Raw genomic sequence first — 21664 nt, forward strand, 5'->3', positions numbered from 1 at the left:
TGTGTGTGTATATATATATATATATATATATATATATAAATAAATATAACAGTTAGTTCCACAAAAGTTAGATACCACTGTGAAATTACTGTAGCAACAGCTTGCTGCTGGAGCAGTTTTAGTATTGTTATACTACATGACGAAACAAGTACTGTATAAATATTTTTAACCACTTATATTTATTATATGTATTTGCAGTTATTATATATTTCATATTCATTATACTTTAATAATTATTTTGAAATATTTTCAGAATTTATATTATAGATTAATTACTTGTAAATAATAAAAGGATGTTGGTGTTTTGTTTAAGACATTTTTAAAAATGTTTAGCTAACTGTTCTGGGGCAGAAAAGTATAATTTGGGTATCTGCAGACACTGCAACTAAACAAAATTACGAATGAATCAGTCTAATGCTGATCAGTTTGTAATGCTTTTAGTTGAAAATAGCAAAGTATACTGTATACTGTATGTACATTGTGCAATGAATGACTGCTACCAAATAGACCAGTAAAACCTTTTTTTTTTTAAATCAAATGACCATGTGTTGCATCCAGAGATATACAACTCAAACCCGAATTGGTATGATATTGCTTTTTATTTAAACTTTCACACTAATTTTCCTTAACACAGTTTTAAACTCGTCATCAAAATGAAGTGATTTCATAACTAGATTGAAGGCTAGTGCATTGAGGAACAGTTTACTGTCCTTACAGCAGCTATAAAAGGGAATGGTTTCATCTTTTTCACTATTCCATAAAAAATCAAAAGAAATAATAATAATAACAACATTTCAGCAAAATGGATGGACTGTTGTCGTTGTTGTTTTAATATGTTGTCAAAACGGCATCGGTCATGTTAGTTTTAAAATATCCCAAGAGGTTGAAATAAAAAGGGAGACCCAACATATACATAAAAACATCAATGAAATTATAATTAGCAAGTATTGTCAATTAAACAAGTATGTACACACACACTCGCACCACACACACATATGCATATCAACACATGTGCCAGAGACTGACTGAGCGACATCAGTCTTTCTACAGAACGTAACAGATACGTGAATTTTCTGTTGGTACAAAATGGGCATTAGACAAAAATAAGAACAGATCTCTGTTTGCACTAATAAGAAGCCAGCTCTCTCAAAACAAATACACACGCCGATATATACAAGAGAGGAGGCAGTTTGGCCACATTATTTGAATTATGGATATTTACTATGGTAACTCTGGCGGTATTTATGTCTGTCATAAAAAATAATGATTCTGGACAGGAGTTTGAAACAGTAAGTATAGAAAATAGTAAAACCGAGCTTTCCTAAAATGATTCCCCCTGTATAATAAAACTGGTGCTTTCAAATAAAGAGCTGTAGTGAGTAATATTTAAAAAAAGACTTTTTTTTTTTTTTTGACTTAAATATGTCAGGTTTATATTGTATATCTTGATGTAGCATTTAACATGTTGGCAAAATCAGGATAATGTACGCTGCAAAACGGAAAGGGTGTATTATATTTGAATGAATTCTGTCAAGAAGTCCAGATCATATTTCACCCCAAAAATCAAAAGAAAGAAATAAGATATTATATTTTGCATAAAGGAGGAATATATATATGTAAATAAACATACAGAATGTATACAGTATGTGTGCTTTAATTTATGCTAATTAAAAAAATAATAATAATTTTATTGAAATTAAAAAAAAAAATACTGCATTACAGTAACAACATTGAGAATGTCAAGAATTACTGTAAAAATCAAATTAAAACATCTGGACACAGTACAGTAATGGGAACTGGTGGTAAAATATGCTTAAAATGTCATGGAAATAATGCAAAAATGCTCATTTCTTTATGCAAAATTAAGTTTCTAATTTTTTCTTCTTGATTTTAGGGTGAAATGCGACCTAAACATGCTCTTTTAGGTTTCATCTTTCAAATAAAACCAGAAATGACATCAAATAAACAAGGCCAACGAAAGAGAATGAAAGTATCCCTCTAGTTCAGCCATCTCCTTTGCATAAAGGAATAGATCAATCCTTGGATAAAGTGATAAACCCTACACACAACATTCACATTCAACAAACACGGAACGATTACCTTTCAGTCCTACAGTCAAGCAAAGCGAAATCATCTCGCGGTATATGCACACATAAACGTCTCCATTCCTGCAAAGACGTGTGATCAATAGCACGCTTGGTCAAATACACAGTTAAATGATTTAAATAGCATGAATAGCATGAACTGCTCTCATCCGCCGTTAGAAAGAGACACTGAAGCGTAGCAGAGTCAGTAGACAGAAACATAGGACAGCTCTGTACACTGAACGTGGGGTAACTGTGTATCCTCACGTCTGTTGGGACGCAGGTTCTCTCGGGTGGGTGTGGGTGGAGTGAGGGCTGATGGGAGATGCTCTCAGAGCAGCAGATCCTCCAATTCGCTTTCCTTCAGTTTGGCATTGTCTCTGACGTCATCAAAGGTGTACGTCTTTACAATCTTCCCATTCCTGAACACAGTGTGCAGCAAATCCTGCGAGGAGGTGAGGAAACGGTCAAAATGAACTGACAAGATGACCATATGCAATTATCAGGGTTTTAGGGAGTTTTTAAAATCAAATTTAATATTTGACTCCAACAAAATTAATACCGTATGTCTCACAATCTCAAAATATATGATTTAATTCATTAATCAGGTATGCATTCAATTGCAAACCAGGGTAAATGCAAGTTTAAAATACTCAAGACATGTTTTATTCAATACCTGCATGTGTATTTAAACTTGTTTAGGCACTAATATATCCATACGTGCAAATTATATTAATGGCTAGCAATAAATAGCATCTAAATATTAATACAGGACTTTTAATTATGAACAAACCCAAAATACTCTGGGACTTTAATTTTGAAATGTCAATGGTTTACTACTTCCAGCTGCTTGTTCAAACCACCTGTAACATATTACAATACAAACACCATAAAGCAAACACTTCAATAAATTCTCAACAGTAAATCATAAGCAATTGTTTGGCATAATTGCATATAATTCACTGATTGCGAACTGCTCTGAAACTGCGGAAAGTTTTAGCATTTAATTAAATCATAGCCTTTTGAAGTTTATTAATCACATTAGGCCATATTCCAATTTAAGATTGTAGCCTCAAACTTGATTTAATACTGTTTAAGGACTTGGGAGTGAATAAACATTTTTCTACTCATTAGTATTAAGTCAAATGCATTTAATAAATTGATTTTATTGATTCATTTTGAGTCACATACCTCTCCATACTCCTCCAAATCACCCTTCCCCTCTTCCAGAGTAACAAAATCTCCACTTGGTGTCCTGTGAAGAGAAAGCCGACCTTTCTTTGACCTTTTGTTGGGGTCTGCAACAGGGTCTTTGAAGACATTGACCTGTAATTAACAACATCTTATTAATGAATAATTTATTTTCTCAATATTACTGATTTGAATAATACATATTGTACACTGAAGTCAGCGAACGGAACTGCTAAATCTGCCATCGCTCGACACTTACGCCCAGTCCGTTCGTCACCACATAACTGCACTTAAAAGAGCAGTTGAGCAGATCTCGGGTCAGTTTCTGCAGCAGTGCTCCTCCTGAGCCAAACGCAATGTTCTCGATGCTCCATCTGTGCTCTTTCATGCCCTCCACAATCTGTGTAACATACAAAACAGGCACAGAATGAGTTTAAATTCATATAGCATACAGTCACGGTTCTGACATGAGCCTGACACACACCTCCTGTAAAGTATTGATGTCCACACCGTCACCCTGAATGACTCGGATGTAGGGTGGAAGCACCTTATAGCCTTTAGAGTTCTCAACCAGAGGAAATTTCCTTCCTAAAATTTCTAGGACCTGGAAAATAAGATTTAATAGACTTAATGGACAAAATGGAAAAAAAAAAACATGAAATATACAAATGACAGAATAATTAATCAGTTGTCAGCCATAGTTAAGACGATTTTTTTGATGTGATAATGTCTACCTTTAGCACTGTGTCTAGAGGGTTTCCTGAATCCGGTCGGACCACCAGCGGGGCGTCTGCGCTCCTCATCTCGATCAGACTCCTCAGGTCCTCCCCCCAGATCTTCTCGCAGGCGTTGTAGATGTCGTAGCTGTCACTGACGATTGACACAGGGACAGAAGGAAACTGCTTGATGATGTGTTCAAAAGCATCCTTCTCATGGTCCTTTCCCCAGGCAGTGATTGTGCTGCAATACAAAGATACAGTCAGTGAGACCAGGCAACATCAAGACAGAAAAGCTAAATTATTTAAGAAAAGTTATTATTATTACTGCTACTATTACCTATTCTTAAAATTATGTATTTTTTCCAGCAATTCACATATTTGTTAGCATTACAGACTTTACACTTAATTAAACTTTTAATTAAAATTGTATAAAAAGTATAGATGTATAATGGTATATATATATATATATATATATATATATATATATATTATATATATATATATACACACACACTTTTATGTTAATTAAAAGATTTAATTCAAAGTTTTTTTTCATCTGTCAAAATATAGTGTGTTAGCATTATAGACTTTACAGATATTAATTATACTTTTTTACACCTACACTATAAAGCATCTAAGCATATACATATATTACATAAATTATTTAAGAAAAACTAAATTATTATTATAATGTTATATTATTAGTATTATTACTAGGATTATTAAATAACATTCTTAATATTATGTGATTTTCTGCAATTTTCTGATCTGTTAGCATCACGGATAAAAAATAAAACCATTTTAATTAAAATTATATTTTATACAAACTATAAAACTATATATTATAAATATAATCAAATTGCAAAAACACTCCTAAAACCACTGTGCTGACTGTACTCAAGTTATGATATCTACCACTAGATGACAGCATTCTACAAAACATGCTGTATATCAACACGTGACTCAATTTCAAAAGCACTACTGAAACTAATGTAAAATTCCATTTCCATTTACTACACTAAAAATTGCACTACAAATCACTTGAGTGTGAAGAAACACTGGTCTTTGGTAATTATGTAACAGGGCGCTGTCAGCTCCTGGTACAGGGCAGAAAATGAGAAGTGTAATGATGAAGCAATAACTAACCAGAATGCATTGGGCCACATTATCTTATACCTCGCTTACGACACAGCAAAAGGAAACTCTTCAGGCAAGTTCACATTGTTTTGGAATGCAATTTACTATCATCAAGCTCTTAGCTTCAAGTTGTTCCACCTGTGTTCTGCAGCTGGAACTGAGAAGCCAGGAACCGGGTCTTTGGTGCCGTAGTACTTCTTGATAACACCGATCCCGGCCACGGTGTCTGTTCCTTTGAAGTTTACCAAGTGTGCAGATGCGCCGATACCAGCCGTCTGAAACCAAAACATAAGTATAAACCATCAAGACAAAATTACAGGGTGGAGGATGTTTTATATGTATGAATAAAATGCTTGGCATTTACAGTTGAATGTTATGAATATGAGTAAGAAGACACTTCTGACTTGGATAGAGTCTCATCATTCCATGCATGTACTTAAATCAGATTTGTGGGGTTTGGGTAACAGTAAACAGTCTCTCCAAGCTTTTAGCACTTCAAATGAAGTGTAGCAACACATAAACATCACCTCTTGAGATGAAACCCCTCTGTAGCCAAAGTCATGCAGTTTATATTCCAGTCCTTCCAGGCTTCCTGATGTTTCCATGAGATATTTGGCCAGAATCTTCTTCTGTTCTCGTGAGTTCGTTGCGACGGTGATAGGATACCAGCTCTGAACCAGGATAGTCTGTTGAGGATACAGTTTTGCATCATTGCAACAGTTCATTACACTGAACTGTCAGAAACGTGTTGTTTTGTTAGCATTTCTGCACAATGAATGAACACGTCATGTGAGTCCCCCACCTTATAGCTCATGTATCGTCACATCTTAAAGTTGTGAATTTCTTGGAACTCAAAAACAAAAGTGAAGTCAGCTTGAACCTGAATCCAAAAACAACCTAAAACTTGAGGAGACCCGAGTGCTTGGGAATGTGTCACAGAGTCAACACAGCGGATGTGAGGCAGAAATGCTTTGTTAAAGACCAGCCGGTCAAGTCAATATTATCATGCTGGGCACATACTCTGATAAGCCCTGGGCACAAGCCTTTGGGCACAAGAACATCCTGGTGTCCCAATCACATGAACCCGATTCAACTCATCTAAACATCTGAGATTCTAGGACAGTGATTTTAATGCAATCACTGTGGTAGTTTGGTCACTTTTGGATAATTTTTTGCCCCAAACCATGGTTGCAAAACCCACACATTCCTCATTTCATAATGATTTAATTCATTTCTCATTGTAGTCTTTGAAAAATCAAAATCGCAACCCATTTATTTTACTTCAATAACTTTATGTATTTCTAAGTGAAACAGGATATTCAGTGAGAAAAATGTTGAATGGGATTTGATTTTGTCCATAAGGAACTGAATGGATCATGAAAAGTGGGCATTGAGTCTCTAATTTCTTAAAACAATGTCTAAATAGCTGTTTGGCTACCGGTTAACATTAATCAATAGCTCACTAACCTAATAAAATGATGTCAATCAAAAATTAAAGTCATTTCAGAGAAAAAAAAAAATGCACTAATGAAACATAAGATTTTTTTTTAAATAATAATAAGATCAGGAACATCAGGCATGTAAACAGCTAAGGACAACAAAGAACCTGAACCACCCCTTATTATTAGTAGTAGTAGTATTATTAAATAATCATTATTTCACAAACTATACATATGTATGTATATATAAAATGTTTTATTATTATTATTAAAATTACAATACATTTTTTAAATTACATATTAAATAATGAGTATTTAATAAATTAGTAATAAAACAATAAATATTATTAATTATAATAAAGAGTAAGAACTATTACATTACTAATAATAAATATTATGCGTAAATCATTTTAGAAAATATAGTAAAATTACATATTTACATACTGTATAAAAAATGAAACGAAAGGAGCTTTTATTTTGACAGAAAAGCACAGGGAGCCCTTAAAGTTTTTCTTCGGTTGGCAACAGATTTATAAACGATTCTCATTACAAATTTGGAAAAGTGGTACATTTTGCATTTACAAGTGACCCAAAATCACAGCAGCTCGTCAGACTACATATTCATATAATTAAAACAACCTTTGTGATTTTATAATTGTTTTTAACCATTTTACTCGATTTTGGCACTTGAAATTTGGCAGGTAATAAGAAGCTAAATTGACTTAAACACTGACTTAAAATCAGCAAGCTAGCACGATGAATACCGGATTCATCTGACTGATGACTGCAAAGTGATCCAAACAGCTTTTTCACATTGATCTGTGGGTTTTTTGTGTCTTCAGCGAGTAAATTTCATACTTAATGTCATCAATCTGTCTTTGTACTCAGATGTGCATCCTGCCATCAGAGATTAGCTTCAAACTGCCAGGGTCACTAGTGTGAGCGCCGGGTCACATTACTAAAGCCAAACTATAATGTTTTAATAACTAAATATTTTAATTATCAGTTAAATGTCACCTTGTGAGTCTGAATAGTCTCCAAACAATTCAGTTATTTGTAAACGTCAATGCCTTCTCATGGTCATCATAAAGGAAGCAGACGCGTGTTTGCAATCACTGGAGAATAGATAGGTGGTGACAGTGTGTACTGAGAGCCAAGGGCATACATACACACACACACAGACTAAATTTACCAACATATTTGCCGTACATTCAAAGCCTTCTGAGTCAAATCTCTAATAGAACTCAAAAAAAGCTGATTTGACTATACAAATGACTCAAAATGCCAAGAGTAAAAGAAACAAGCGACTGTTCCCTTGGTGACAGGTGTAGTATTTCGTGACGACTGTACAGGTGTGGCTGGATGTCAGACTGTCAGCATGACTCAGCAGGTTTGACACTAAATCCTAATAGGTTATTTGCAATCACGTGATTCTGATGACGCGTGAAATGCAGCTGGAAGGCAGGAAGTAATTTTTCTCCATAGGAATCAGTAGCAGAAAGTCAAAATTCCTGTGTTTTGCGTTGTTTATGGATGCTTAAACCGAGAAACCACAAGGAGCTTTTATCGTGTAAGAAAATGTGTTGTTCGTAAGGTGGTAAAGTCAAGAAATTGACTGAAAAACACGAAAAAGTGGCTTGTAAAGCTGCGTCTGCGGTCGGGAGGAGCGAGTCGGATAATGCTCGTGTGTGCAAATGGTTAATATAGTAAGATATAATAATATATTAAAATATTAATAAATATATAAATAGATTGGGCTGCCACCTCTCACGCATTCAGCGTGAGACGGTCAGTCTAAACGCCACACGCAGACACGATTATAAGATATCATTTGCAGTTGTAAGAGCGTCATATCACGGAACATCGTGAGATTGCGATAAATTGAAGTGAGTGACAGCTTTTTAGTTATTAACGTTGTATATGAAAGCGCTATTTGTTCGCTTTCTAGGCTATAATCAATTCAGAATTTAAATAAGTTGTTTTACGTGCTTCTAATAGGACCAACAGCCACATCCCAGATAGCAAACGGAGACTTAGCCTACCCCTCGGCCTGGATGCCTGTGGACTCACTGCCCGATTCAGGGCCGAGTCAATTGGGCCAAATGCGGCGGCCGTTAGGCGAGCCGACACTGCCGCATCCGAGCCGGAATCGGCCCGACACCGAAGTGCACCGAAATTCTGACTGTCTTACGCTGAATGCGTCCAGTCTGTTTATATCTTTATTCATATTTTAATATATTATTATATCTTATATTATATTAACCATTTGCACACACAAGCATTATCCGACTCACTCCTCCCGACCGCAGACGCAGGTTTACAAGCTACTTTTTCCTGTTTTTCAGTCAGTTTCTTGACTTTCCCCCTCTTATGAACAACAAATTATCGTACACAATAAAAGCTCCTTGTGGTTTCTCGGTTTGGCCGATTTGAGCATCCATAACCAATGCAAAACACAGGCATTTTGACTTTCTGCTACTGATTCCTATGGAGAAAAAACACTTCCTGCCCTCCAGCTGCATTTCGCGCGTCATCAGTGACGTCATGTGCAAACAACCTATAAGAAAGTTGTGTGGCATGACACGATCTGTCATATGGTAAGTTTGGAAAACACTGTAGTCATTACAGTGAGAAATGTAAACCGCAAGCCTAATTATATATAATTCCTCTGAATTATGAACCATCGGAGGATCGTGCTGCCAAAACGGGCACCCTACTGTTTACTCCACTAGTGATTCATGAAATCTGTGTGTTCTGTGGCTAATATACAGTGCCTAATAGGGGAAGTCGTGGCCTAATGGTTAGAGAGTCGGACTCATAATCCAAAGGTTGCGAGTTTGAGTCTTGGGCCGGCAGGAATTGTCGGCGCTCTCTCCACCCTCAATACCACGACTGAGATGTCCTTGAGCAAGGCACCGAAGCCCCAACTGCTCCCCGGGCGCCGCAGCATAAATGGCCACTGCTCTGGGTGTGTGTTCACTGCTGTGTGTGTGCACTTTGGATGGGTTAAATGCAGAGCACGAATTGTATGTCACGTCACACTAATGAATTTAGACTATCATGACTGAATTATTCTTATTTGGATCTGCATGAATTATATTTTGGATTTATATTTTGGGTTAATGCAAAACTGATCAGTAAATTAGCCAAAGATGATTAGTTCATAAGTGTGTATTCTATATAAAAACATAAAATAGTTCAAATGGTAATGCAATTTCAAGGATTCAGGAGTAATAATGTTCAGATTTAAAATAAATTATTTTTTTAAGAAATATTCCCGTTGGCTCAATAGTTTCATAGTATTTTCCAACATTTTCACTGGCACAAACATGATACATAATACATTTTTAATATTTCCTAGACTCTCACGAGCCAATTTAAGATACATTTATATCCATGTTATCCATCTATGGATAGATAATGATACGTTGATGTTGTTTAAATCAGTAGAATTCAACAGCAATGTTCAACATGTAATAAGATCAGTCAAATGGACCTTTATACTGGCCCGATCCATAACTGCTAGAGAATGGAAAGTAAAGCCATAGATATGTATTCCTATGAAAATCGAACTCATATACAGACAAAATGTAAACCTAGAATGCAAAGTAAGTCGCTTTAGATTAGTATTAAATGAATGTAAATATACTGTAGGGATCAGTTCAGGGTCGTGCCTCACCTCTACCCAGTTAGTGAGCCAGTAGCACTCCGGATCTGTGCTTTCTACGGTGAACAGCACATTCCCACGTGGGATAACGCTTCCCTCCGGCACAGCCTTGATCTCGATGGGCAGGTGACCGTTGTATTTCTGCAGTGATGCAACATAAAAGACATGCCTGAACATCCCTGATGGGACAAAACATTCAGCACAGACAGAAATGTCAGAGGTGAGCTTCTCCGTACCTCCAAAATGTAATTCCATCCTTTTTCATTGAATACATCATCCTGAAAGTGTTCCCGGTACACCTCTTTTGCTTCCTGAATCTTCTCTGGTGTGACGACCTGTCCTGTGAGCGCAAAAAGATACGGGACAACTGTGAGATGAGAGTATCACACAACTCAAGGAAGTGGCTGAACAATACAGGAATAAAAAGACACTGCTCAAGAGAGAGGTTGGTGTGTGTCCCTGTGTGTGTGTGTGTGTCTGAGTGTTTAATTGCACATTTTCCTACATCCTTGCTTTATTACATTAAGGGACTCTTCCTTGCTCACAGTGTAGCTTTGTCCCACCAGTACTGTCTTAAAGGCACAGTATTCTCAAAAATAAAACTGCAGCTCTACTTGTGTTTTAATACATTTTAATGTATTATTAAAGCAGATACTGTGAGTTTAGAACATTTTTTTGTGTAAATATGGAAATACTATGATGACAATCGCTGATTGAATCTAAAAAGTTCTTACAGTATCAAGTTTACAGAAGGTTGCAATGATCTGCAAAACAAATTCTGAAGTTTGAGATTTAGGGAAAAAAAAAATAAATTCAAGCATAAACAACAGATCAAAGAGAGACAACAACAGAAACAGAAGTAATGCAACTTGAGTATTTATCCAAACTGAATCTGTGACCAGGGCTGCGTCGGGCAGCTGTCTTTTGTGGGTGAAAGAGCAGATGTTCAATTGTCTTGTTTCATTCTATCACACAATTTCTAAAGCCTTTACCCCAGCGAACCATGAAATCCTTTTCAATATAAAAATAGACAAAATTCCTTTATAAATGTGGCACATTTGAACGGCATGCGAATACAACAACCTCAAACAAGACTGCTAGTCACACATCTTAAACTCAAACTGCTATATTCTTAGCCTATAACTCTACCATCAAGTTTGGTCATTTAACACTGGCTCCATCACGAGAAAGTCATTTTTTTCCCGTTGGAACAAACAATGTTATTATTTTTCGGGCTGACTGTATGACTAAGTTTGAAAGGCAGGCTGCATTCTTGAGCGTGAACACAACCCAAAATTACCAACAAGGCTGCGTTTTCCATTTGCAACTTTGCAAAAGTATTTCTGACAGCCGCTTCCAACGTACCTTTTAAATATCTTTGGAGAATGTACTGAAGCCCATAGAAGACTGTTTTGTCATATTTGACTTTTCTGAGCTTGGTAGGGTCTGTCTTCTTTTCGCGGCACTCAAAGTAAGAGTACACCTTGCTGGTGTTGGGTGGATACTGTTTGTAATGTGTGACCTGCAAGAAAGAAATTACAGCATGTTACATACAATTCATAAACGAAAAGAACCATAAAAAAAAAAAATTCCTCTGGCACGGCTGTGTTAACATTGCAAATATAGTAATGGATGTCAACAAGCCTGGGTGCGTCTGTATCCACACAGTTTCCTGTAATTTAGACAGCTGTTGGGTTTAATTCTAGCTAGTCTGCCAGCAATTCAAGACCACCAGCAACATATTACACAAAATAAGTATTACACATTGACACTCGTCCTGCACCATTACTGATATGGAAAAGAATGATACATCAAATCATGCACCTCAAAAAAGCTATAAGCCATTTATTTGTGAAATTTACTAGCAATGTCTGAGTGAAAACTGCTGTTTTTTTAAGCAGTAGCGCCTTTAAAATGATCATTTGGGTGGCGGAGGTGCAGCTCAAAGAGCGTTTTAGCTGGTTAGCGTCTCTCCAGGAAGTTTTATCACTCAATTCATTATTTTTTAATGCACCATATGTTTTAAAGTTGAAGTTTGTACATTTTTAGTCAAAATAAAATCTCTTAACCCAGTTTATTGTCCATTGACTATTATAAGTATTGCCAATCATTAGTTTATCTCTGCCAAAAGTGTAAACTAACATCACCTGCAGCTCAACCTGACAAAGACTGAGCTTCTTGTCCTCCCTGCCACTCCGACTCTACAGCATGACTTCACGATCCAGTTAGGTTCATCAACAATAACCCCATCAACTTCGGTCAGAAATCTTGGTGTAATCTTTGATGATCAGCTGACCTTCAAAGACCACATTACAAAAACTGCTCGATCTTGCAGGTTTGCACTATATAACATCAGAAAGATCAGGCCCTTTCTGACAGAGCATGCTGCACAACTTCTTGTCCAGGCCCTTGTCATTTCTAGGCTGGACTATCGCAATGCTCTTCTGGCTGGACTTCCGTCTAACACAGTCAAACCTCTACAAATGATTCAGAATGCAGCGGCACGACTGGTCTTCAACGAGCCCAAAAGAGCCCATGTTACACCTGTCTTTATCTCCCTGCACTGGCTACCAGTCACGGCTCGCATCAAGTTCAAGACACTGATGCTTGCATATAGAACAACCACTGGCTCAGCACCCGTTTACTTGCACTCTCTATTAACAAACTACATCCCCTCCAGAAATCTGAGATCTGCTAGTGAGCGACGCCTCGTGGTACCATCACAGAGAGGCGCAAAATCACTCTCTAGAACATTCTCGTTCACCATTCCTGGCTGGTGGAACGATCTTCCCACCCCTATCCAGAGTGCTGGATCCCTGTCAATCTTCAAGCAACAACTGAAAACTCATCTCTTTCGACAGCACTTGACTTCATCCTAAATTTAAAAAAAAAAAAAAAAAAAAATTATCTTTACTTATTCCTTCCTTTGGTAGTTTGTATTTATTTGAACAATGCCTGAGACTTGGTGTTGCAAGCACTTCGTCTGTCTGATTGCCTCTTCAAGATGAATCGCTTTATGTATTCCCCAATTGTAAGTCGCTTTGGATAAAAGCGTCTGCAAAATGACTAAATGTAAATGTAAACATTGAGCATTCCAGACACTAGGGCTGGGCGATATGGGCAAAAATTCTTATCTCTGTATTTTTTGGCTGATTTGCGATATATAGTATATATCTAGGTATTTTCATTTTTGTACCTGGATATTTTATTTATTTATTTTTTTTTATCTTACATATTGCCCAATGTTGTCCAACGAAACAATACATATCAAAGGCTAGGAAAACTAATAAAACAATGTAAGCCTATATATTACGTGCGTAAAAAGGGTCAAAACCACATTTCATTCTAACATTGTAATATTACAATCTAAAAACAAAAACAATGCTTTTAAAGCAGAAGTTAAATTCACTAAACTAAAAATGAAAATAAATAAGAACAAAAGCACAGACTTGTATTAAGCTATTTTGATTACCCCATTACAGTCACTTTACAGTTAGTTTTATCATAAAAATATACTTACTTGTAGGTTTAAAATTCTACATATGTCACAGTTATTGTCCAACTTCAAGTATTTCAGCAAAATATATATTTCAGTCATAAATATTGCGTAAAAGTGTGAGGCGCAATTTGCATGGTTGTTTGCTTTATTTTTCCACTAGTTCTCACCAGAAGCACAGAAACTACATACCTCACCTTTAAAAGTTGCAAAAGAAAAAAGACCCTGCAATATTTCTAATCAAACACTAATGAACTTGTGATTGGGGAGTGCACTTATATTACACAATTGAAGCACATCATTCTGTGCCTGGGATGTGCGTAAACACTCTTTTTTGAGCCTTTCTAACACAAGAACTAGTTTTGTGCCACAAAAGGTTGTAGTTATTTAGATTATTTGCTTGTCTTGCACAATTTTGCACAAGCAACATTTTCTTTTTCTTCAAAAAAAAAAAAAAAATCCTGTTTGCCCTCTTGCTCTTCAAAGACCTGTGATATAAATACATTATATGCTGAGAATGTAACTACAGTTACACTAGATATCAAGCAGACAACCTACTAAGCTCCCTTCTGATATTTTGTGCATGCTGACCTTTCCCTGGCACTTTTAGGCTGCTCCCTTGTGTACGGGCCAGCCTGGGAAAGGTTACAGCCTCATGGTTATGCCTGACAGCTACTGTGGTTGCTCCCTGCACTTTAAGAGCAAATTTCATGCAGCTTTTTTCCCTCCAGAGTTCCCAAAGGGCAGAAGTCCTTGTGGAGCAGCAGCCGAGGAGGTCCCGCTAGGGTCTGGAGGCCCTCTCCCTTCTGGAATAGTCCATTCATGTGAACAGCTGCATGCGGTCCAGGCATGCGCAACAACTGGCTGTGTGCATGGAGGACACAGCAATGCCACAGAATAGGCTTCAGTTCAGATCAAGGCAAACAGCTATGGAGGTTGTATAAGAAGCTATTTTAAAGTGTGTCAAACTGAAATGAAAATAAAACATCACAAACAAGTTGTAAAACTGGACAATCCAGGTGCAGGTGCTTTGACCTGATCTGATGTTCCCAAGCTGAGCAATTAGTCAATAAAGGCCTGAAATCTCCTGGACAACACAAACATGTGAATGTGATGTTGACAATTGAGAATAAAAGGGGAAAGATGCACCAGATGGAATTGTTAACACAAACTAGGGATGCACGATATTATCAGACTGATATTGGAATTGGCTGATAATGGCTTTAAATGTAAATATCGGCATCGGCCCAATATGAAAAATTATGCCGATATGTCTTGCCGATAAGAGGAATATGTTAATTCACATGTGCTCAGGGAGTGCTAGTGATTAGATCACGTCAGCAGTGTGGCTCATTCTTGAAGCAAAGTTTTGTCTGAATGACGATTAGTTTTGGATTGCTGCATTTAATCTATGAAAGCACACAGAATGGCGTTCAGTGTATGATAGAGTAAACAGGCTAATAGCACGTGCAGCAGCAGCGGCAGCAGTCCTAACGCCCGTTCGGTACAAGGAGTTCTAATCTGTAGGGGGCGCTGTTGGCCTACTTCTAATTAAATTAAAAGTAAAATAGCCTACACAATAGGGATGGGCGATATGGGCTTAAATAAACATATATCACGATATTTCTGGTATTTTATTGCGATAACGATATCAATGACGATAATTCAGGGAATCCTGTTTCTTTAGAGAAAAGTATTATGTTTCCTATTTTTACTCAAAATAGGGTGTTGTGAGCATTACTGAGTACATGTTTTGACTGTTTAATTCATACTGGAAGCCGGAGGGCGCCCTTGCGCAGAAACTCCACATATGTTTATCTGTGTTCTTCAATCTTGGGTATTTTTTTTTATAAGGAAATTATATATATAATGCAATGCTAATCTACATAGCCTTTATCACTGTATATAATACTATCATTCTGTAATATGAAACCATGTCTGGTCACAAAAAGAAGTTAATTCAAACACTCAACTATGTTATTAAGTTAATTTGGACAAAAAGCATGTCAATAAATGATATCTTTGTTGGACATCAGGTTTGTAAACAGGCTCATACACATGCAAAACTGTATCACACACATGCTACTGTAGTACATTTATTCAGAACGATTTTTTTTGTGTGCACAGTACAGCCCTAACCAAACCAGTTCCAGACTGTAGAAGGAGCTGCTCATCAAGGTTATTATAGTTTTTTTATTTTTTTTATTTGTTTTATTTTAATATCGTTTTCAAATTTGCTATGAAATTTAGTTTAGTTTTTATTTATTTCATTAATATTTTTGTTAGTTTTTTTTTGTGTGCACATTTTTATTTAGTTTTATATAGTTATTTTCAGTTTTAATTAAAGTATAGCAGAATCAACAGATCACTTCCAGAGTGAAGGCCAAATAAAGACTTAACCTTAGTGAGGCAAACGTTTATAGCGACAAAATTATCCCATGCTGAGATTGATAGATGGTAAAAGTAGCCTATACAAATATACACCAAAGGATGCAAGCCTTTTTACTAAATAAATCTACACAAGTTGCACTTAATGTCATATCTAATGGTGTGTTGAGGTTATATGTCTTTTTTCTTATTTAACCATAATCGTGATATTGCGCACTTTTCCATGAACATCCGCGCATAAATCATAACTGAGACTAATGAAATTCAATAATAACGGCAATCGTAGGCCTATTTAAAGGCTCACATTTGAATATGTTATTTTCTTTATTTATGAAGAATTATAAGCGTGTGTATGATGTGATTTAGCCTTTGCATATTTATTTGTTCAAAAGTTTGGCAGTGATCACAAGATGCTATGGCACGTTTTGTATTGTTTACAGAAAGGTGCGTTATCATTTTTTCTTCTTCTGTTAATTATCATGTTGCGTATCTGTTTTTCTTCAAAACACCAACTTGCCTAATGATGGTTTGATTGCTTGTGTTATATGAGAAAATTAATAAGTTTGCCTACCTGATGTTGTAGATTAATGCGGGTGCGGTTCGGCTCAGGACTCGCGGTCTTTATGTCAAACGGTTCTGGTCTGGTACAGAAATAAATTAGAGCTGCTGTCGGGTAACGGGTCGGTGTTCTGTTAAGTACTGCTGGTGCACGTTTACCAAACAGGACCCGTGCAGGACTCTGCTTTAAACCGCTTTGCGTCTCTCCGTCAGAGATGCGCCATTTACATGTATTTCCCTAAACCGCCACACAGCTCATATATTTTTCAGCCAAGGGGTGAGAACGTAATGATTACAAAAACGATCATTTATTTTTGTTAATTATTATTTTGTTTCAGTTAGTTAATAAATAACTGTTGTTAGTTTCGTTTCGTTTATCAAATATTTTGACATTTTTATTTTATTTCAGTTTATGAAATTGTTTTTTCATCAATCGTTTTTGTCTTAGTTTTATTTTTCGTTTACGAAAATAACCTTGCTCCTCATTTAGCGATAAACTCCTCAATTTCAAGTCCACCTTCAACAACTATATGACAACAACTAGACTTTATCGTTATTATCGCAGGAAGACAAATTTTTATCGTGGGGAGAATTTTTAATGGTATATCGCAAACGATAAGATATCGCCCATCCCTACTACACAAGTAACATTTAGACTGTGTTTCTGATTAAATAAAGCAGTAATTGATGTCATAAAATAATGAGTATATTTTGATTTAAACGTCAGAAGCTATAGCTTAAATAAACATTTTTTAAAAAATCACAAACATGACACTTGTAAATTAAATAATTTTATACATACTGATTTATTCATTAATGTGTAATGTTGTTTTATTTTTTAAACAAATCGTAAGATCTAAAAGATTTTCCGAATTTTTACAACTCTTTTACTTTAGACCATCTACAAATGTTAAATCTTAAAATAAAATGTTAGGGTTAACACTGCATCTTTCTGGGGGGGAAAATACAGCAATTGATATACAGTTTATTCATAGTTATTTTCAAAGCTTCAATGTACTGTCAAAAAACCTTCATTATTGTTTATTTAATTTTAACAAATAAGTTCTTGTTAAAAACTAACCAAAATTAAAAACGATTTTGCTTATAATTTCTGCACAGGAGAGACTTGGTGTTGTTTCCAAACAAAATGAAATATATCGATATCGGTATCGGTATCGGCCAAAATGAGTTGAAAAATATCAGCAAAAATCCAATATCGTGCATCCCTAACACAAACCCAGCGAATGCCCTTTACGATGCTGAAGTTAATGTGCTCATCGATTGGTCAATCAACATTACACATACAACAGTGCATGCACATGCAGTCAAGGACTTTACAGATTCATTTTCTCCACAAGGATTTCAAACGACTGAAACATTACAAACTGTGATGTGCAACAAAACTATTTGAGGAGGGTACAAGTTTTACAAGAATTACAAATGATGCAGTTGAATCAAAAACTATGACTGTAAGTTTTGGGTTCTATTTTAACTTTGTTTCAGTTTGAGCTGAATTTTTACCCTGCTAGTGAAACTGCAGGTACATTTCACAAACAATTACAAACAAACGTAAAGAAATGCATTGAATTAAACCTGAAATTTTTAAGTAGAGAAATTGAAATAGTATTTTTTCTTTAATTATGTCTATTTTATTTACAATGTAGGGTTACACTTTATTTTAAGGTGTCCTTGTTACAGTGTAATTATATATTTAAGTACTGAGTAATATTAATTAAGTACATGACGTACTTATTATATGGTTAGGTTTAGGATTAGGGTTTGGCTTAGGGTTACTTGCATGTAATTATGCATAATTTGCCTTTATTATAATAGTTAGTACATGTAACTTGTGTAACAAGGACACCGTAAAATAAAGTGTTACCCAACATAGTTTGAAAGTGTCACCCATTCATTCTGTCATTTGCAATGCTTCATGGGAGTGGATGGTTGATGTTGAAATCTGAACACATTCTTCTATACAAAGAACTATATCTGATCACTGAATAATCTCATGCTGTCTATTGCTCAGTACTGTCCATTACTCCATATATATATATATTCGACCATAAAATCTTAACCACACCCCTTTCTCATTCCTGGTGTCATATTTACTTCCTTCTCATCATCTCTTATTCTAAATGTCACTTGCTTCTACAATTTCACCCTGTTTCCATCAGAGCCAAAACCTTGAATGCAGAGTAAACATCGAACGTTAAACATCAAGAAAAGCATCACAAGGTCAAAACTCATGAACTGACTCCTGAAACAAAAGATTAGGAAAATCAACAAACTATCAAGAAGACACAGAAAGCAGATTGTAGTGTTGACTAAATAAATAAGGAACAACCAGCTATTTTCCACATGTGATCTCTGACCCTCCAATGATCTCTGCAGGATGCTTAAGTAATGAAGCGTCCCTTTAAAAGGTTAAATTAACGTATCATCAGCCTCAACGCAAAACACGAGAATCCTATTACATCCATGGTGGGAGGATAAAAGACAAAGGCATCCACTCCCGTCCTCTAGCAGTACTAACGAAAGAAAACACTGATTAAACATAGATGAGACCATATCCACAACATAACAGACACAACAGCAGTCAATGTCGCCACTCTGGACCCAAGGACAGAGAGCACTGAGTTGAGGTGAAAAGTGAGCAACAACTTCAGGACGGCAAAGTAAAATCTGCATACAATTGATATTTTAAGATTAATACAGATACAAAGATTATGACATACTTGCTTTTGATCATTTCTTAAAGGGAAAGATAAACATTTTGGTTGCCTCACATGTTGACAAGTCTCGACAGATATGTTGTATGTATGAATGTCAGCAGTGCAAAATGCTAAGTGCGAGTCCTTTTGTTAACCTGAATTTAACCTTTAATTTCTGTTTTACTTTTGTAAAATTAGTTTAGACAGCTGCACTATAGAATTATTAGTTTTTAAATTTCAATTTAGTATTTTAGTTTCACTAAATGACTGTGCATTTATCTTTCAGTTTAATGTTTCGATTTCAGTTTTAGCATTTTAGGGCTTCCCAAGTTAATGTGTAAACTGGTGTTATTTAAATGTTTTACAACATTACACGTCTCCAGGCAGCTTACTGAATGTGAAACATAAAATCCTTTTACAATACAGTGCATCATAAACCATTCTATGGTCACTTCTGTATTTATTTCTTATATACAGAAAACAGAGATTTTTTTCTCCAAAACTAACATCGTAGCTTTATTTCAGTTTTTTGCATTGATTAATTTTGGCTTATAATAACAGTGTTAGACTACGCATAAGGACCTATGTATGCACTACACAGAGTAGTAGTGTCATATTCTTTACATTAGAATGTACAGTGCTGTCCAATTTATAGTATATGCATATAAAAAAAATCATATATCACATTTCATTGTTTTACAGTACAATAACACGAAATGTGTTGCATTTTGAAACTTGATTTTTTTTTCAGTGCAATAATCTAATGTATTTCAGAATATATTTAGAAAACAGAACATGTCAGCAATCTCTAAAAAACTGAGTCATACTGGTGACTATTACTAATAGGCTAGGTCTAGTAGTAGGTTAGTTGCACAGCTATCAGTCAAAATCATATCTCACCGTTATATTACATCGCTTAAATAAGCGAAACACTGAATGCTTATTAACTTTATCTGATTCCGTTGTGCAGTAACGTACATTCATTTCCTGAGCAAGCAAGTGCTTTCAGTTTTGCTTCTGAAGAGAAATCCCCCTCAGGACCCGCGCCTCTTGCCCTTTAGGTGTAATTCACACTCTTATCTGCTCGTAATCCGTTATTTCCGACATAAACACACATAATCTGCTAAAGAGGAATACAGATGAAGATATACCTGTCGTTTCTCCTCACACACACTCGGCCTACCGACCTGACTGACACTGACTCAACCGTTAACGGCCTGAAGGATGAAACCACCTTCATGTCTCTTTCTTTTTCCCTCATTTTCCTCTCACTCACAGGTTCGCCGGTATACAACAGCACACCGGGCCCAGCTCGGTTTGGGCCGGGCTGTGGCTCTCTGCTCACCTTGTAGGAGTCAGTAGCTAACAAGATGTTGAACTCCGCGGCGCCTGTGTGCTGCTCCATCTTCCCCTTGACGTGACTGGAGTCGCGCGCTGCTGTCAGCTCTGTTGTTCCCTCTCCGCCGTACGGACTCTCAACCAACCCCCGTCGCTGAGGAGGGTGCGTGACGGAATCAGAATGGGCGGGACCCAACGGGGTGGACTGGCCAACCAGGGGATAAGGTGACTTAGACGTCATTGCAGGGGGCGAGGTGTGGCGCTTACGGGAATTGAATGGATGAAACAGAAAGTATTATAAGAGAAATGTATTAAATTATACTGATCATTTGTTTTTAATTTTATGTTTTGCTTTACTATTTTTAAAGAATATAATTGTATATTATATCATTATTAATGGATAGTTTTTTTTTTCTTTTCTTATTTAACCCCTTTAGTTTGCATTTTATTTACAAGGGGTGCCATATATATTCTTAATTGTATTTATCCTGTAATGCAGTTTATGATGATATTGATTATGATGTTTTTGATTGTATTTTAACTTTTATATTTTATTTTTAATGTTTTATTTGAGAATTTCTTTTCAGGAAACTACCACTGTTGAGGTAGTAAGGTAGTAGAAGATTAAATTTATAATTTTATGACAATAATCCTCTTTCAAGGGTATGTAATTTTATGATTTTATCATTTTTACTTATTTAATATGTAGTAAATATTACATTAATTTAAGATGGTCGAAGACAATAAAACATTATCTGGGCTGTTGCTCACCCTATGCAATTTAATTTTAAGTTTGTTTTAGTGACTGTCGTTTCAGTGGGATAGTCTTAGTTTATCTATAACGCTAAACCTATAACTATATGTGACCATGGACCACAAAACCAGTCATAATGGTCAGTTTTTGAGATATCTGAATAAATAAGCTTTCCATTG

At 35.9% G+C, this 21664-nt stretch overlaps 1 protein-coding gene across 1 annotated transcript; it reads right to left on the minus strand.

Annotated features, from left to right (window-relative positions):
- Nucleotides 1-580: 580 nt before the first annotated feature.
- Nucleotides 581-20987, minus strand: nampt1 (nicotinamide phosphoribosyltransferase 1). The gene is made up of 11 exons (XM_058773617.1): nt 20739-20987; nt 11603-11759; nt 10474-10577; nt 10250-10378; nt 5659-5817; nt 5270-5406; nt 4010-4235; nt 3760-3879; nt 3535-3675; nt 3276-3410; nt 581-2529 (listed from the first exon to the last, which is right to left on the minus strand). Exons 1-11 carry the CDS (start codon nt 20970-20972, stop codon nt 2416-2418), a joined length of 1656 nt encoding a protein of 551 aa, XP_058629600.1. The 5' UTR covers nt 20973-20987; the 3' UTR covers nt 581-2415.
- Nucleotides 20988-21664: the final 677 nt, after the last annotated feature.

This window comes from Onychostoma macrolepis, chromosome 04 (assembly GCF_012432095.1).
Source record: "Onychostoma macrolepis isolate SWU-2019 chromosome 04, ASM1243209v1, whole genome shotgun sequence".
NCBI lineage: Eukaryota > Metazoa > Chordata > Actinopteri > Cypriniformes > Cyprinidae > Onychostoma > Onychostoma macrolepis.

Coding starts and splice junctions, on each gene's coding strand:
- nampt1 (XM_058773617.1), bottom strand. CDS start 20,972: ATGACGTCTAAGTCACCTTATCCCCTGGTTGGCCAGTCCACCCCGTTG. Junction 11,760..20,738: donor TAGCTACTGACTCCTACAAG/GTGAGCAGAGAG, acceptor TCTTTCTTGCAG/GTCACACATTACAAACAGTA. Junction 10,379..10,473: donor GATGGAATTACATTTTGGAG/GTACGGAGAAGC, acceptor GCATCACTGCAG/AAATACAACGGTCACCTGCC.